Source organism: Rhizophagus irregularis, chromosome 14 (genome assembly GCF_026210795.1).
Source record: "Rhizophagus irregularis chromosome 14, complete sequence".
NCBI classification, from domain to species: Eukaryota; Fungi; Glomeromycota; class Glomeromycetes; order Glomerales; family Glomeraceae; genus Rhizophagus; species Rhizophagus irregularis.
In genome coordinates, this window is record NC_089442.1 from 1,670,729 (window position 1) to 1,688,054 (window position 17,326).

At 25.6% G+C, this 17,326-nt stretch overlaps 5 protein-coding genes across 5 annotated transcripts; all 5 read right to left on the reverse strand.

Moving 5' to 3' along the window:
- Positions 1–905: 905 nt before the first annotated feature.
- Positions 906–1,910, reverse strand: OCT59_006040 (uncharacterized protein; the record flags this gene model as incomplete). Its single annotated transcript, XM_066140995.1, has 2 exons — positions 906–1,546; positions 1,670–1,910. The coding sequence occupies 2 exons, from the start codon at positions 1,908–1,910 to the stop codon at positions 906–908; spliced, it is 882 nt and encodes a 293-aa protein (XP_065997830.1).
- Positions 1,911–6,655: 4,745 nt separating this feature from the next.
- Positions 6,656–7,991, reverse strand: OCT59_006041 (uncharacterized protein; the record flags this gene model as incomplete). The annotated part of the gene is made up of 2 exons (XM_025330492.2): positions 6,656–7,888; positions 7,981–7,991. 2 exons carry the CDS (start codon positions 7,989–7,991, stop codon positions 6,733–6,735), a joined length of 1,167 nt encoding a protein of 388 aa, XP_025175341.2. The 3' UTR covers positions 6,656–6,732.
- Positions 7,992–9,401: 1,410 nt separating this feature from the next.
- On the reverse strand, positions 9,402–10,902 carry OCT59_006042 (uncharacterized protein; the record flags this gene model as incomplete). The annotated part of the gene is made up of 2 exons (XM_025326608.1): positions 9,402–10,548; positions 10,649–10,902. 2 exons carry the CDS (start codon positions 10,900–10,902, stop codon positions 9,402–9,404), a joined length of 1,401 nt encoding a protein of 466 aa, XP_025175342.1.
- Positions 10,903–12,433: 1,531 nt separating this feature from the next.
- On the reverse strand, positions 12,434–13,711 carry OCT59_006043 (uncharacterized protein; the record flags this gene model as incomplete). Its single annotated transcript, XM_025330493.2, has 2 exons — positions 12,434–13,619; positions 13,701–13,711. 2 exons carry the CDS (start codon positions 13,709–13,711, stop codon positions 12,434–12,436), a joined length of 1,197 nt encoding a protein of 398 aa, XP_025175343.2.
- Positions 13,712–15,524: 1,813 nt separating this feature from the next.
- On the reverse strand, positions 15,525–16,795 carry OCT59_006044 (uncharacterized protein; the record flags this gene model as incomplete). Its single annotated transcript, XM_066140997.1, has 3 exons — positions 15,525–16,168; positions 16,292–16,680; positions 16,785–16,795. 3 exons carry the CDS (start codon positions 16,793–16,795, stop codon positions 15,525–15,527), a joined length of 1,044 nt encoding a protein of 347 aa, XP_065997831.1.
- Between the last annotated feature and the right edge of the window lie 531 nt (positions 16,796–17,326).

Sequence of the window (17,326 nt, forward strand, 5' to 3'; positions counted from 1 at the left end):
GAATTTTTTTGTTAGTAACACGTATTCAGAGTTAGGATTTAATAAAATACAAAAAAACTACTACTATAGATTTCCTTAGGGGAATAGCACATACTTTTCATAATAGTTTATTTTTTTTCAAAAATGTATTAATGTTTTGTTGTGATGATTCATATACAGTGTATATATATATATATATATTTGTTAGCAACGCGCATTTCTTTTATTATTTTAATGAAATTTATAATAACATATAAAAAAAATAAAAAAAATACAATAGATATAACTATATGTCATTCTATCTACTAACGGAAGTAAGTATCAATACTTATTAGATCTAAACTAAATATCCAAAAAAGTTTTTGTAATAAAATATCTCATATTCAATATTTATTTTCTATGTCGGTGAAATGATTGTCGGTGAAATGAACCGGACCCATTATGGGTGTCTGAATTTTTGGGTGATCCCGGTAAAAGTACTGTACTGTACATTCTTTAAAAAAAGTTTGTATATTATTTTTACAAATTTTTGTTACAGAATGTGAGATTTGAGAATGTGAGATACACATTTATTCTTATAATAATATTACGTTTATAAAATAACAATATAAAAATAAAAAAAAAAGAACGGCTCGCTAATTAAAGAAAATAAATTTAAAAAAAACGTAGCCATATTTTTTTTAAAGGAATTTATTTAGAGTTGTGACGGATACGCGTGTTTGTTAAATTATAAAAATTGTGCTTTCAAATAAAATATAAAATTATAAATAGAATTATTGTCCGGAGCGAAGCGAAGGACAACGTATGTCTACGCACTATGAAAAAAAAATCGAGCATGTGAATTTCTCTGTCTGCCACGTGGTCGTCACCCAATGAAATCGCAAAATTTTAGTTTTTTGCTCCGGACCTACGACGGTTCCCGTTTCCTAGTTTTGGATTACACTGAATACTTCAATTTCTTCAATAGTAGGTGATTGACTTCCACCGAAAATATTTACATAATGACTATTATTATACCCAATATAAAGTTTTTGTTCATCGATAAATAAAATACCTCCAAAATTAAAGAAACTATCATAATTGCAATAATCATATACAGAATAGGTCGAATTAGTTACCCTGCCAATTTTCATATTAAATATATCTTGATCATTTTCAAAAGAAAAGACAAAACATTCTGCTGAAGATAACCACCGATCTCTTCCCGCATATCCAATTGGATTATAACCACCATAAATTTTCTTTGATTGAACTCTTATCAATATTACAAATGGTCCTTGTCCATTACATCTATTATAAAATGTTTCGCTATTAAATCCATCACGACTCATCAAGTAAATTAGATTGTACCTATATCTATTATTATCAATAATAGTTGCAAAATCATTTCTATCAATCCAATTAGAAATAATATTCGCAAGTTTTGGTTTGATGATCGTTGACGTTAATAATTCTAATTTTCTTATACGAGGTGGTAATATTGTATTGCTTGGTAGAGTATTTGTATAATAAAATTCAGCAATTTCTTCATAAATATGATGAGGAAAAACAGCTTTGTAAGGTCGAACTTTATAATAGAAATCTTTAGAAGAAATTTCAACAAAGCGTATGAGAGGAATAAATTGATTTAAAGTTTCTTTTAATGAATCATAATCTTCATTATTCCAGTTAGTTCTATCATTATTCTTACTTTTCAAACCAGGTGTTTGTTCAATACCCCATTTAATTAAACAATCCCAAATAGCAATTTCTTCAATTTGCAAGTCATTCCGTTTAAGTAAACCAAAAAGGATATCCCTATCTAACGAAGGAAATGTCGTTGAAAAGATAAATGGTTCTGGATCTTCACAGATAGATTCAAGACAATAATCTTGCAATTTCTTGCAACTAGGAAGTTTAAATACAGTATGGAGAACAAAAACAAAATTCATTTGAACCCAAATAGTATGTTTTTCGATTAAATAATCTTGGATGTAGTCGAACAATTCATCGATAAGTAATTCATCACATGAAATTAATAAGCTAAGAATAATTTCAGCCGATTGTTTAGTCAAATCAAGTTCACCAGTATAAATATATCTTAATAAATAATAAAATCATATTGTAAGATTTTTTTTAAAAAACAAAAAAATTTAAACTTCAATTTAATTTAAAAAGTGTTGCTTACTTTAAAATTATGTCAAAAACTGTCGGAGTGATATTTGGTTTATTAAATATAATCATGTCATTTTTCTTTGTAATCCAATCTGCAGAAAAGGCGCTTTTAAAATAAGGAGAACGAGCACGTAAAATCACTGAATGAGCACGAAATTCTTTCGTATTTCGGTTTTCACCAACTTGAATAATAACGTTATAATCATCAGCATCATTTAATATTGACGAAAGATCTTTTGAGAGACCTGAATGGAATATTAAAGTCATTTTTACTAAAGAAAAAGTTATAAAAATTTTTTATCAATATTAAGAAAATATGAAAGAAATATAATAATAATATCCCGTATAGAATAATATCCCGTAAGACTATTATAAAACTATTTATGAAAAAAATTTTTCTTGAATATGAAACGGTCAATCAGTTAATATAATATATTTTTTAGAAATTATTTGGTTACACTACATTTATTTGTGAATCTTAATTTAGTTAATTACCGGTCTTAAAATTAACCGGTTATTTCGGGCCGAATTACAGCTGTTTTCATAAGACCTAGACAAAATAATTTTTTGAACCCGACCGCCGACCCGCCGATCTGGTATTTTTAGCTGGGCACATGATCCAGATTTGATAGTTTGATTTGTAAAATAAATAACAACTGAACTGGATCGGCGGGTTAGCGGTCGGGTTCAAAAATTTATTTTGTCCCAGGTCTTATGAAAACAGCTGCCAGAATTTTATAACCGATACCGATCTCTATCAAAATTGTTGTTGATTGGTTAATTGATTAATATGATGTAATTGTTGGAGCTTTGATGTAAATGATTTTACTAAACCAATTAACGGGAATAAGATATATGAGTCTATGAGAAATATGAATGAGTTATTAGTTTTTCTTTTAATGGTTTAGTTGTTAAAAATATTTAATACGTTATGATGAATAATTTAAATGGTTCATTATTTTTTCATGGTTCCATTTATAATCCTGTGTATTAACACTAAATTATTGACTACTGATCATTTAAAAATATTGCATTTAATAGTAAACTAATTTATTAATAATGTCGTTATTAATTGAATTGTCTAAGTTCTTGCTTTCAATATTTTATTTAAATTAATGTTTCTTTGTTATGCTTTTCAAAATCAACTTTCATAATAACTTTAGGATTCTATAATAATTAAAAGTCATCCATTCTAATATGAAATAATCGTCACTTTCTGTCGATTAGAAATATGAGAATTAATCACCGCAGTATTCCTAATAACCTAACTATAACTCAGTTATTGCTGGAGGGGATATCAGTCTTCAACCGATATGATCTCTCTTCTCTCACTCAATAATAACTATCTAATATTATATAGTATAGCTTTATATTTACTCTTCGCTTGGTAATAAAGAGTTATGCGATCAGATGGTGTTATTGTCATACATCAGAGAAACTAAATGTGAAATGCGAGGTATGTCAAGACACAAAAAGATAAATATTGAAGTTTTCATTTTCTTATTATAGTGTTGCGATCCGTTGATCCGTCATTCGGATGGTTATCCGGAAATAACGGATCGGTCATCCGGATTTTTATATTGAAATTCATCCGGATGGTCATCCGGATCATCCATTTATTTCGGACCGGGATTAAGCGGATGACGAATCCATCTGGATCGTAACACTATGACTTAATATATAAATAAAAAGGGCTCTAGAAGTGGGTTTGCTTATTTCTTTAATTTAATTGTGAAAACTACTACTAATACATTTCGAGGAATTATTTATGAAATTCTCTTAAATGGCTTTTGAGCTTATTTGTTCAGAAATTCTTTTTTAAATGTGATTGACATACTGTACGCTTAGGTTACGATGTTATACAAATTGGTGATATTAGTTGTCTAAAAAGAGGATACCAGAATTACGAAAAATTTTTTCCGGAATTACGGCATTAAGAAGTAACCATGTGACAATTAGGACTATGATAAATAGGATTTCGCATAGCGAAAAATTGTGTCCCCAGAATACAGAATATTTAGTAAAAATAAAAGGCGGACGCCGTGCGAATAATATTTTTACTATGATCACGTGATTTTCCGCTTTAGACGTCCCCTAAAAAAAGTAACAATCAAAAATTTTATATTGTATGAGCTTATTGTACGATATCATCATGAAGTCATGAAATCTTTTCATTATTCCGGCCTTTAAAAGCGATATATTATTCAATTACAAGAAGTGTAACAATCGCAAAGTTAATATCTATCTAATTAAAAAAATTGTGTCATATTTAGATTACCCTGTATAAATAATTCGAATTGTGTAACATTGAAAAGTGTGATATTCTTGCTATTTCGTATTTATCATATCATAATTAACTGACTACGATAACCAATCTTTAAACTAATACATTTCCAGTTAATTAAAATTTTACTGGATTTTTTTTTATTCTGATGGATTAATACTAACAAAAAAATATATAATTTTTCTTATTAATTGCATTTATTTGCGGTCATTTCCGCTCTCTTAGTTACCACGAACCACTCATTTCTATAATAATAATTTTTTTTTATTTTTGTTTTTACCGTAAAAACCGAAACTACCTTTTTAGTCTTTTTCTTATTCTTTTTTTTTGTTTTATTTTTATTGGATTTTTTTAGGGGATTTTTTTTTAATCGGAATTTATCAAAATTTTTGGAATTTTTTTTTAACCCAAAAAATATAGTTTATTCTTTTTTTTTTGGTTTGAATCAAGACTATAATGAGATTGTTTATTAAATCTATAATAAATTTTATAACTATATAACTAAAAAAACTATATAACTAAAAAAATTTGTCTGACGTTTGGATTAGTCTCTGCATAAATAATTTGAATTGTGTAACTTCTATTTATCCGTGTAACTAATACAATTTCAGTTAATGAAATTTTTACCTTAATCGGATTTTTTTTTTTGATTATTAGAAAAATTTGTTTTTTCTCATTCTTTTCCCGTTTAGGTTTAATTTTTTTTCCCAAACTGAAAAATATTTTTTCTCGAATTATTTTCCTTTTTTTTTCAGAATTTTTTTCGGTACTTATTTTTTTTTTTTTCAGATTCCTTTTTTTTCGGAAATTTCCCTTTTTTGAACCGATTCTTTCTTTATCCTTTTTCTTAAAAAAATCAATAACATGTAGAAAGATGACTAAGATTTTCAATTAAATTGAACGCTGGATAAATAGGTTGATATTTTTACAATATTTTATAATTAATTAATTAAAGAAATTGTTGATTTAATAATAGACTATTATAACCAAATCCATATCCGAAATTCTCTAAATAATCACCAGATTTTTGAATAAAAATTTTAATTCAAATGGTTTAGTTAAATTAATAATTTATCGAATAAAATGAGTATCAAAAGAATAATAATAAATGAAATGAACTGATTTCCAATACATTTAATTGTTCAAATATTTTTCCTAAGTTGATTATAAGTTTAAAATTGACGTAATATAAAATAATAAGAAATAATTATAAAATTTATAAAAATATTTCTAGTATTTTCATAAATTAAAGTTTTTTCAAAAATACTTCTAAAAAATTAATCAATTTTTATTGATAATTATTTTTCACAATTCCTAATTAATCCGAATTTCACTCTACACTCAAACATCAAATCATTAATATAAATAGCTACATTATTCTAAAAATAACTGAATTTATTATCTATATCATTCTAATATTATAAATATAATTTAATACATATTTTTTGTTACCTAATTATTACCATATTAAATTCCTAATTATAAACAAAAAACTTCTTTAATTTACTTAGTATTACATTATAATACTAAATCTTTCTATTTAAAAAAACTCATTTGTTCCGGTGCGAAGCAACGGGTGACAGCTAGTTTTATTAAAATATTATTTACTTATATGCTGGTAAATAATTTGTTTTAAAAGTTATAAACAAAAAAAACGTAAATAAAAAAAAGTATTAAAATTATTCATTTCTATCAATCACAGGCTGTCTAGCTTATTGTGCCATATTTTGCTTATATTGAGCGGCATATTCAATTTTGAATAGTTCATACTTTTGGAATGTCAGTTTCTTCTAAACTACCTTTCTCTATTAATTTTGTAAGTTCATTTCACATTTCTTGTACGCTATATCTATTGCTCTTATCTAAATTTCCTGCTAATTAATTATTTTTAAAATAATTCACAAAATGTATTAGTAGATTTTACTGGTTTGGACGTATTAAGAAACTACTGTTATTTAATAATAACGCGTAGCAAATTTGAATTTTTTCTCAGACATTTTTCTAGAATATTAAAACAATTTCTGAACGGTTTTGAAATATTTTCCAGAAATTTAATGGGCGAGAAGAGGTACATGAAATTTATAATAACTAATGCACGAAATTGATATACTGTAATTTTAAAAATGGTTATTAAAAATTATAGTAGCTCATAATAATTTAATTAAATTTTTAGATAACAATGAATACCAATATATAATTTTAGATACAATTTAAGAGAAGAAACAAATGGAAATTATTAAAAGTAAGATGAACGATATTATTTTGTAAAGATTTTATTAACTATACTTAGAAATATTTCTTTAATAAAAGTTAAATCATTTCTTAACTACACTGAATACTTCAATTTCTTCAATGATATATGGTGAATTTTTTTCTCCAAAATTGTTTTCATAATGGTCATTATTATATCCAACAAAAAGATTTTGTTCATAAATAAACAACATATCTCCAAAACTAAAGAATTTATCATAATTGCAGTAATCCAATACAGAACAGTTCGTATTTAATGACCTACATATTTTCATATTATGTATATCTTGATCATTATCAAAAGAAAAAATAAAACTTTCTGTTGAAGATAACCACAGATTTCTTCCCGTATATCCAATTGGATTATAACCACCATAGATTTTCTTTGATTGAATTTTTATTAATACTACAAATGGTCCTTGTCCATTACATTTATTATAAAATGTTCTGCAATCAAACCCATCACGGCTCATCAAATAAATTAGATTAAACTTATACTTGTCATTGTTTGAACGAGCTGCTGAATTATTTCTATCAATCCAATTAGAAATAATATTTACAAGTTTCGATTTAATGATTTTTGACGTTAATGATCCTGATTTTCCTGTACGAGGTGGTAAAGTCGTGGTTTTTGGTAAAGTTTTCTTATAATAGAATTCTTCTAATTCTTCATAAATATGATGAGAAATAATAGCTTTATAAGGACGAACTTTATCAAAAAAATCTTTAGAAGAAATTCCCACAAACCGAATAAGAGGAACAAATTGATTCAAAGTTTTCTTTATTCCTTCATAGTTTTCATTATTCCATTTGGTTCTGTCACTATTCTTATTTCCTAAACCGGGTGTTTGTTCAATGCCCCATTTAATTAGACAATCCCAAATGTCAATTTCATTAATCTGAAAATCATCTCGTTTAAGCAAATCAAAAAGAATATCCTTATCTAACGAAGGAAACATTTTTGAAGAGATAAATGATTCTGGATCTTCACAAATAGATTTAAGACAATAATCTTGCAATTTCTTGCAACTAGTAAGTTGAAACACAGTATGGAGAACAAGAACAAAATTTTTTTGAACCCAACTAGTTTTTTTTTCAATTAAATAATCTTGAACATGGTTAAATAGTTCTTCAATAAGTAATTCATCAGATGAAACTAATAAACTGAGAATATCTTCACCAGATTGTTTAGTCAAATCAAGTTCACCAGTATAAATATATCTTAATAAATAATAAAATAAGGATTTTTTTTTTTTGAAGAAAATTTAAATTTAAAATTTAAATACTTTAATAATTTAAAAATTCTCGCTTACTTTAAAACCATTTCAAAAACAGTTGGAGCAATGTTTGGTTTATTAATTGTAATCATGTTATTTTTCTTTGAAATCCAATCGGCAGAGAAGGCACTTTTAAAATAAGGAGAGCGAGCACGTAAAATCACTGAATGAGCACGAAATTCTTTCATATTTCTGTTTTCACCAACTTGAATAATAACGTTATAATCATCAGCATCATTTAATAATGATAAAAGATCTTTTGAGAGACCTGAATGGAATATTGAAGTCATTTTTATTAAAGAAAATTATGAAATTTTTTAATCAATATAATAATATCTTGTAGACTTGTAAGATCGTTTAAAAAACTATTTATGAAAAAATAATTTTTTTTCTTGAATGTGAAAAGGAGGAGAATCAGTTAAAAAATAAAATTTGTCTAATAAAAAGATTTTTTTTTTTGGCTACACTACATTGTTTGTGAAACTTAATCACCGGTTTTAAATTAACCGGTTAATTCTGACCGGAATTAAAAATTCGGCCAGAATTAACATATCGGAAATTAATTCTGGCCAGGATTTTGTAACCTATAATTTTTCGTTTTTTATGGTGAACCACATTTGTTGGTTAGCTGATTAAATATAATTTAATTTTTTGAGTTTTGATATAAATGATTAGGAACAATAGTCTTTAATAAGGGATTTTACTAAATCAACCAACAATGAAATAGTATGATTTGAATGAGAAACTAAATGTTCTTTTTAATGGCTTAGTTATCAAAAAATGATTAATATGTATGTTATGATAAATAATTCATTATTTTGTTTATTAACACTAATTTACTTATGTTATTTGTCTAAATTCTTGCTTTTCAATATTCTATTTAAATTAATGTCTTCTTTGTCATGCTTTTCCAAAATCAACTTTCATGATAACTTTCTTTTTAGTTCAGCAATAAAGAGTTATGCGGTCGGATAGTGTTCATATCATCAAATGAAGTATGTCAAGATATAAAGATTGTCACAAAATTAAATATTGAGGCTTTTATCTTCTTAGTAAAGACTCTTTAAGTAGTTTTGTTTATTGTTAATAAAAATTGAACCCAATTCTAAATATAAAAATAACGCGTAGCAGATTTGAAAGTTTTTTCTAGAATATTAGAACAATTTCTAGACATTTTTGATAACATTTTCACAAAATTAAAAGTGGGATATAAGGAACATGAAATTTATAATAATTGATGCAAGAAATTGGTGTTAATTTTAAAAATGGTTATTGTAGCTCATAATAACTTTGCCAAATTTTTAGATAACAATGAATACCAATATATGATTTTAGATACAATTGAAGAGAAGAAACAAATGAAAATTATTAAAAGTAAGATGAACGATATTATTTTGTAAAGATTTTATTTACTGTACTTACTAGGAATATTTAAAGCAGTTTCTTTAAAAGTTAAATCATTTCTTAACTACACTGAATACTTCAATTTCTTCAATGAAATATGATGAATTTTCTACTCCAAAATTGTTTTCATAATGGCTATTATTATATCCAACAAAAAGATTTTGTTCATAAATATACAACATATCTCCAAAACTAAAGAATTTATCATAATTGCAGTAATCCAGTACAGAACGGTTCGTATTTAATGACCTACATATTTTCATATTATGTATATCTTGATCATTTTCGAAAGAAAAGACAAAACTTTCTGTTGAAGATAACCACCGATCTCTTCCCGTATATCCAATTGGATTATAACCACCATAGATTTTATTTGATTGAACTCTTATTAATACCACAAATGGCCCTTGTCTATTACATTTATTATAAAATGTCACATTATTAAATCCATCACGACTCATTAAGTAAATTAGATTAAACTTAAATTTATTATTATTTGAAAGAGTTGCTGAATCATTTCTATTAATCCAATTAGAAATTATATTTATGAGTTTTGGTTTAATAATTGTTGATGTTAATAATCCTGATTTACCCGTACGAGGTGGTAAGGTCGTGGCTTTTGGTAAAGTTTTTTTATAATAGAATTCTTCTAATTCTTCATAAATATGATGGGAAATAATAGCTTTATAAGGGCGAACTTTGTCAAAAAAATCTTCAGAAGAAATTTCCACAAACCGAATAAGAGGAATAAATTGATTCAAAGTTTTCTTTAATGCTTCATAATTTTCATTATTCCATTTGGTTCTATCACTTCCTAAACCAGGTGTTTGTTCAATACCCCATTTAATTAGACAATCCCAAATGTCAATTTCTTTAATCTGAAAATCATCACGTTTAAGCAAACCAAAAAGAATATCCTTATCTAACGAAGAAAACATTTTTAAAGAGATAAATGATTCTGGATCTTCACAAATAGATTCGAGACAATAATCTTGTAATTTCTTGCAACTAGTGAGTTTAAACACAGTATGGAGAACAAGAACAAAATTTTTTTGAACCCAACTAGTTTGTTTTTCGATTAAATAATCTTGAACATGGTTAAATAATTCATCGATAAGTAATTCATCAGATGAAACTAATAAACTGAGAATATCTTCACCCGATTGTTTAGTCAAATCAAGTTCACCAGTATAAATATATCTTATAAAATAGTAAAATCATATATTGTAAAATTTTTTTAATAAAATATGAAATTTAAAACCAAAATAATTATTAATTTAATTTAAAAAGACTTGCTTACTTTAAAATCATGTCAAAAACTTTCGGAGTGATATTTGGCTTGTTAAATACAATCATGTTATTTTCCTTTGAAATCCATTCGTCAGAAAAGGCACTTTTAAAATAAGGAGAACGAGCTCGTAAAATTACTGAATGAGCACGAAATTCTTTTGTGTTTTGGTTTTCGCCAACTTGAATAATAACGTTAAAATCGTCAGCATCATTTAATATTGATGAAAGATCTTTTGAGAGACCGGAATGGAATATTGATGTCATTTTTTTTAAAAAAAAAAAATTGTAAATTTTTTATCTATATTTAGAAGATATGAAAAAGAAATAATCGGTTAAATTAAAATTTGTTTAATATATATATTGGAAATTATTTGGTTACACTACATTATCGTGAAATCGTCGGTTCAAAAATTAACCGGTTAAACTTAATTCTGATATTTAGCCAGAATTAACACTAATTCTAGCATAAATACTAAATCTGGCCGGAATTAATTGCTTAATTTATTGCTCCACGTCTAACAAACTTATCATCAATTGTTATAATTTTTTCGTTTTTCATAATGAGCCACATTTAATTGGTTAACTGATTAAAATATATTTTTCTTTGGTTTAATTTTGAGAGTTCGATTGGTATAATGATTAGGAACAATAGCTTTTGACAAGGGATTTTACCAAGTTAATCAAGAATCCAAGATATATGAATTGAATGACGAGTTAATATTTTCTTTAAGGAAAAAGAGTTTCATACACTATGAATCTATGATTAATTATTCATTAATGTTTCAATGATTCATATTTACAATTAAGTATTAAAAAACTTTAATTGCATTTAATAGTAAATTAATTTATTACCATTACTGTAATATTTTTTTAAAAAAAATAATTAGAGAATAAAAAATTGGTATAACACGCTTCCTCATATAGTAATTTTAAATAAAATGTAATAAGTTCATGTGATTTCCTTGTGAAATCTCAGAGTTTTTTTTTTTAAAAAAAAAATTTATTACGAATAAATCATATTTAGAGTTTTATGAAGGTAACCAAGGTTAATTAGCAGACGTAAGAGTAACTAGAAGAAAAACTTGTTACTGGTACTTATGCAATTCCTTTATACACAATAAATATACGGTATAGTGCAATACAAAAATTTACTACTATTTAAAACTCTTCGAACTTTTAAATTATACGACCCAGTTTATACTGCGTATAGTATTTTTTTTTTTATTTACAACAATAAAAGTTAAATTAAACCTGTATAAATAATTTTGAATAGTACAACGTATGATATGTCTGCGCCTGTTCTTTTCCATATTTTTATAGCTAATTCAAATTGATCAGTAAATTCATCTTGATTATGATTTGACGATTATTTTTTTGATTAGATTGAATGTTCTGGTAAGTTCTACTAATATATATATATATATATTTTTTTTTTAATGATTTATAAAGTTCTACTAATATTAATAATAAGCAATAATTAATTAACATAATAATTAATAATCCTTTTTTTATCTAGGCTGATATCTTCAGTGATGACTAGGTACGTTCCTTTTTTTGATTACTAATAAAATTAGTACTAATTTATTCGTTATTTATGCAATGTTATTGGGTGATTAATCAGTTTGACGGGAAAAATTTTATTTCAAATATATAATCACGTTAATAAGAAACTTAATGTAATATGAATAATGATTTAATTAAATTAATGAAAATTACTTTCAAATCGTATGAAATCTTGCTTCTATGTAACTACTACGTTAAAAAGTTTAATTTGCTTAAAAAATAGCTTATTTTGTTATTTTCTTTTCCCTTTTTGACAGTTTACTCTAAAAGCTTCAATCTCCTCAATTATATAAATACCATTATTATTTGTATGTTGATAATTACTATTCTTGATATATAAATTATCATTTTGCATATTTAAATCGCCACCACCAAAATCAAATCCACAATCACCAAAATAATTATTATAAACAACATTAACATTTGATATCACTCGTCCTAATTTCATATTTTGAATATCATTTTTTCCTTCAAAAGAAAAAACAAAATTATCATCAGAAGTAATGTATTTATTTTGATATTCATTACGCATATGATGATAAAATCCAACTGAACTATAACCACCAAAAATTTTTTTTAAATTTTTACATTTAATTAAAATTAAAACTGGTTCTTGTAAATTACATTTATTATTACATGAATTATTATTAATTCCATCTTTACTACCTCTATAAATAAGTTCAAATTTATATATTAAATCATTTTTATCTCGTATATCATTAGAATCTTTTTTATCAATCCAATTTGTAATTATTGAAATAGAGTTTAATCTAATAATTTTTGATTCGATATAACTTTTTCCAATTCTTGGTGGTAAAGTTGTTGTCTTTGGTAAGGTACTTTTAAAATAAAATTCTTCGATTTCTTCATAAATTTTATTAGGAATAATAGCTTTATAAGGTCGTACTTTATCATAATAATCTTTAGAAGAAATTTCTACAAACCGAATAATAGGAATAAATTGTTTCAAGGTTTCTTTCAATGATTCATATTCTTCATTATTCCATTTAGTTCTATCATTATTCTCACTCCCTAAACCAGGGGTTTGTTCAATACCCCATTTAATCAAACAATCCCAAGCAATAATTTCTTCAATCCGAAAATCATCTCGTTTAAATAAATCAAAAAGGATATCCTCATCTAACGAAGGAAAAACTTCTGATGTTACAAATGGTTCCGGATCTTCACAAATAAATTCAAAACAATAATCTTGTAATTTTTTACAGTTCGCAATTTTAAATACAGTGTGGAGAACTAGAACAAAATTTTGTTGAAACCAAGTTTTTTGATTCTCAAATAAATATTCTTGAACATTGTTAAATAATTCTTCAAGAAGTAGTTCATCAGAAGCAATTAAAAGTTCAAGAATATTTTTACCTTGATATTTTGTTAAATCAAGTTCACCTGTGTAAATATATCTTAAAATAAGAAATTATTATAAATTAATAATCAAAATCAACTGAAATAATTTATTAAAGTAAAAAAAGATAACTACTTACTTTAGAATCATTTCAAAAACAATTGGAGTGATATTTGGCTTATTAAACATAATCACATCATCCTTTTTTATGATCCATTCAGTTGAGAAAGCTCTTTTAAAATAAGGTGAACGAGCACGTAAAATTACTGAATGAGCATGAAATTCTTTTGTATTTTTGTTTTCACCAACTCGAATAATGACGTTGAAATCATCGGCATCATTTAATATTTGAGATAAATCTACTGAAAGTTTCGAATGGAAAATTAAAGCCATTTTTGAAAATAAAAGTTAAAGTGGAAATATAAATGAGCTGTACTACTTTATTACTAGGATCGTACTAATTTAATTTACGTGATACAATTTATATTACAATGAGTCAATGACTGTGGCGTTCTCTTTCACTGTTTCACAGAGTTGTTTACGTAATTACGTTGTAATACCTGCCACATCTGTCACACTTAATATCATGCAGTCAGTCTATGCTATCCAAGAATAAAAATCATTGACAAAAGTACTAAGGAATGAAAATAATATATGTAGTTAATTTTACTGCGTAAATAAATTTCTTAGAAGTAAGTGCAAACCCCAAAAATATTAATAAAAATATTGTAATAATTCGAAACCATTATTTACACTAGTAGTATATTTTTTCTTCTAAAAAAAATTAAAGAGGGATTTAGTAGTGTATATGATATTACATATCGAAGATCACGTGATCGTTTCTTCTATTTCACTACCCCCACTACCCGAGGGTTTGATAAATAAACGAGGGACAACTCTAGGTTACACAGACTTATCAATAATAACCAGACCATAAATTGATTACACAATTGAAATCTACTATGAAATTGCGCAAATTTTTTTACTTTTTTTGCCGATCTCAGAAGTCAAGGTAATATATGCTAGCTCTATATAGGCGAAGTTTTTTTATTAAAATTAGACCACTGGTTGCTTTATTCTTAATTTTATATGTTTTTGCTCTTTTATGATAGAAAGTTAAAATTACATCCTTTTTTTTCAAGATTTCAATAAGTATATACTAAATATTTTTATGTAAAACGTTTTAAAATAGCCTTTTCTTCTTTTATTATGTATTATTTTCAAGTGTGTAATAAAATTTTATATGTTTTTGAGATATTTCAAACAGCCGATCCAAAATTTTAAAAAATATTAGACAGAATATTTCGAAAAAAAAGGTACCGTTGCATTTTACTATTAACTCATAATAATTTACATATGGAGACAGTTTATGTGATCATTTGGCCAGTCTGTTTAACATATGTGTTGGCCCCCGTTTATTTATCTAACCACTAGCCACTACTACTAAGTTGATAAGTTGGCAATCTAAAAAAAACGACAAAATAATAAATTATTTTTGTTTAAAATAAAACATTTAATTATACAGTATTTAGAGTTTAATAAAAGTAGCTAAAATGATTAACAAACTTGAAAATTACAAAAAAAAAACTATAACTTTAAATTATAAAGCCTAGTTACTGCGTAAAGGCGCGGTATCATTTGGAGTTACCTATTTATGCATTTTTCAAGCTCTAGCTAATTACTAAATAAATATATAATCCACGTTTTTTAGGGTTATTTATAAATGCGTGATGGATACGTATGCTTGTTAAAATTTAGATATTGTCTTAAATACAATAAATATTTTATAAATTTTAAAAATAATTATTTTTTAACTACACTGAATACTTCAATTTCTTCAATAATAAGTGTTTTACTTTCCCAAAAATATTCTCATAATAGCTGTTATTAAACCAAACATAAAGCTTTGGCCAATTGATATGTATAATATCAATACAATAAATAATATCATAGTTTTTAAAAATTATTTTTTAATCACACTGAATACTTCAATTTCTTCAATAGAAGGTGATTGACCTCCACCGAAAATATTTTCATAATGAGCACTATTAAACCCAACATAAAGATTTTGTTCGCTGATATATAAATCACCTCCAAAATTAAAGAAATTATTAGAATTGCGATTATCATATACAGAATAGGTTGTATTAGTTACCCTGCCAATTTTCATATTATGTATATCTTGATCATTTTCGAAAGAAAAGATAAAACTTTCTATTGAAGACAACCAACGATTATTTCTCCCCGCATATCCAATTGGATTATAACCACCATAGATTTTCTTTGATTGAACTCTTATTAATACTACAAATGGTCCTTGTCCATTACATTTATTATAAAATGTTCTGTAATCAAATCCATCACGGCTCATCAAATAAATAAGACTAAATTTATACTTGTCATTGTTTGAGTGAGCTGCTGAATTATTTCTATCAATCCAATTAGAAATTATATTTATGAGTTTTGGTTTAATAATTGTTGATGTTAATGATCCTGATTTTCCCGTACGAGGTGGCAATGTTGTAGTTTTTGGTAAAGTTTTTTTATAATAAAATTCAGCGACTTCTTCATAAATATGGTGAGGAATAATAGCTTTATAAGGACGAACTTTATCAAAAAAATCTTCAGAAGAAATTTCCACAAACCGAATAAGAGGAATAAATTTGTTTAAAGTTTTTTTTAATGCTTCATAATTTTCATTATTCCATTTGGTTCTATCACTATTCTTACTTCCTAAACCAGGTGTTTGTTCAATACCCCATTTAATTAAACAATCCCAAGCGGCAATTTCTTTAATTTGCAAGTCATTCCGTTTGAGTAAACCAAAAAGAATATCTTTATCTAACGAAAGAAACGTTTTTGAAGAGATGAATGGTTCTGGATCTTCACAGATAGATTCAAGACAATAATCTTGTAATTTCTTGCAACTAGTGAGTTGAAACACAGTATGGAGAACAAGAACAAAATTTTTTTGAACCCAACTAGTTTGTTTTTCGATTAAATAATCTTGAACATGGTTGAATAATTCATCGATAAGTAATTCATCAGAAGAAACTAATAAACCAAGAATATCTTCACCCGATTGTTTTGCCAAATCAAGTTCACCGGTATAAATATATCTTATAAAATAGTAAAATCATATATTTGTAAAATTTTTTTTTTAAAAAAATATGAAATTTAAAATCAAAATAATTATTAATTTAATTTAAAAAGGCTGGCTTACTTTAAAATCATGTCAAAAACTTTCGGAGTGATATTTGGTTTGTTAAATATAATCATGTTATTTTTCTTTGTAATCCAATCGGCAGAAAAGGCACTTTTAAAATAAGGAGAACGAGCACGTAAAATTACTGAATGAGCACGAAATTCTTTTGTGTTTTGGTTTTCACCAACTTGAATAATAACGTTATGATCGTCAGCATCATTTAATATTGATAAAAGATCTTTTGAGAGACCGGAATGGAATATAGAAGTCATTTTTTTTAAAAAAATATTGATAATTTTTCTTTATCAATATTTAATAAAGAAATTAAATAAAAATTTGTCTAGTATAATATTTATTGAGTTTGATTTTAATAATTATTTGGCTACACTGCATCATTTGTGAAACTTAAGGCCGGTCCAAAAATTAGCCGATCAAACTTAATTCGGGTTGGAATTAAATAATTAGCCGGATTAACATCAAAATTATTTGTAACTGATAACTAGCAGTCACCCGTTACTTCGCACCGGGACCAATAAGTTTGTTTAAATAGAAAAATATGT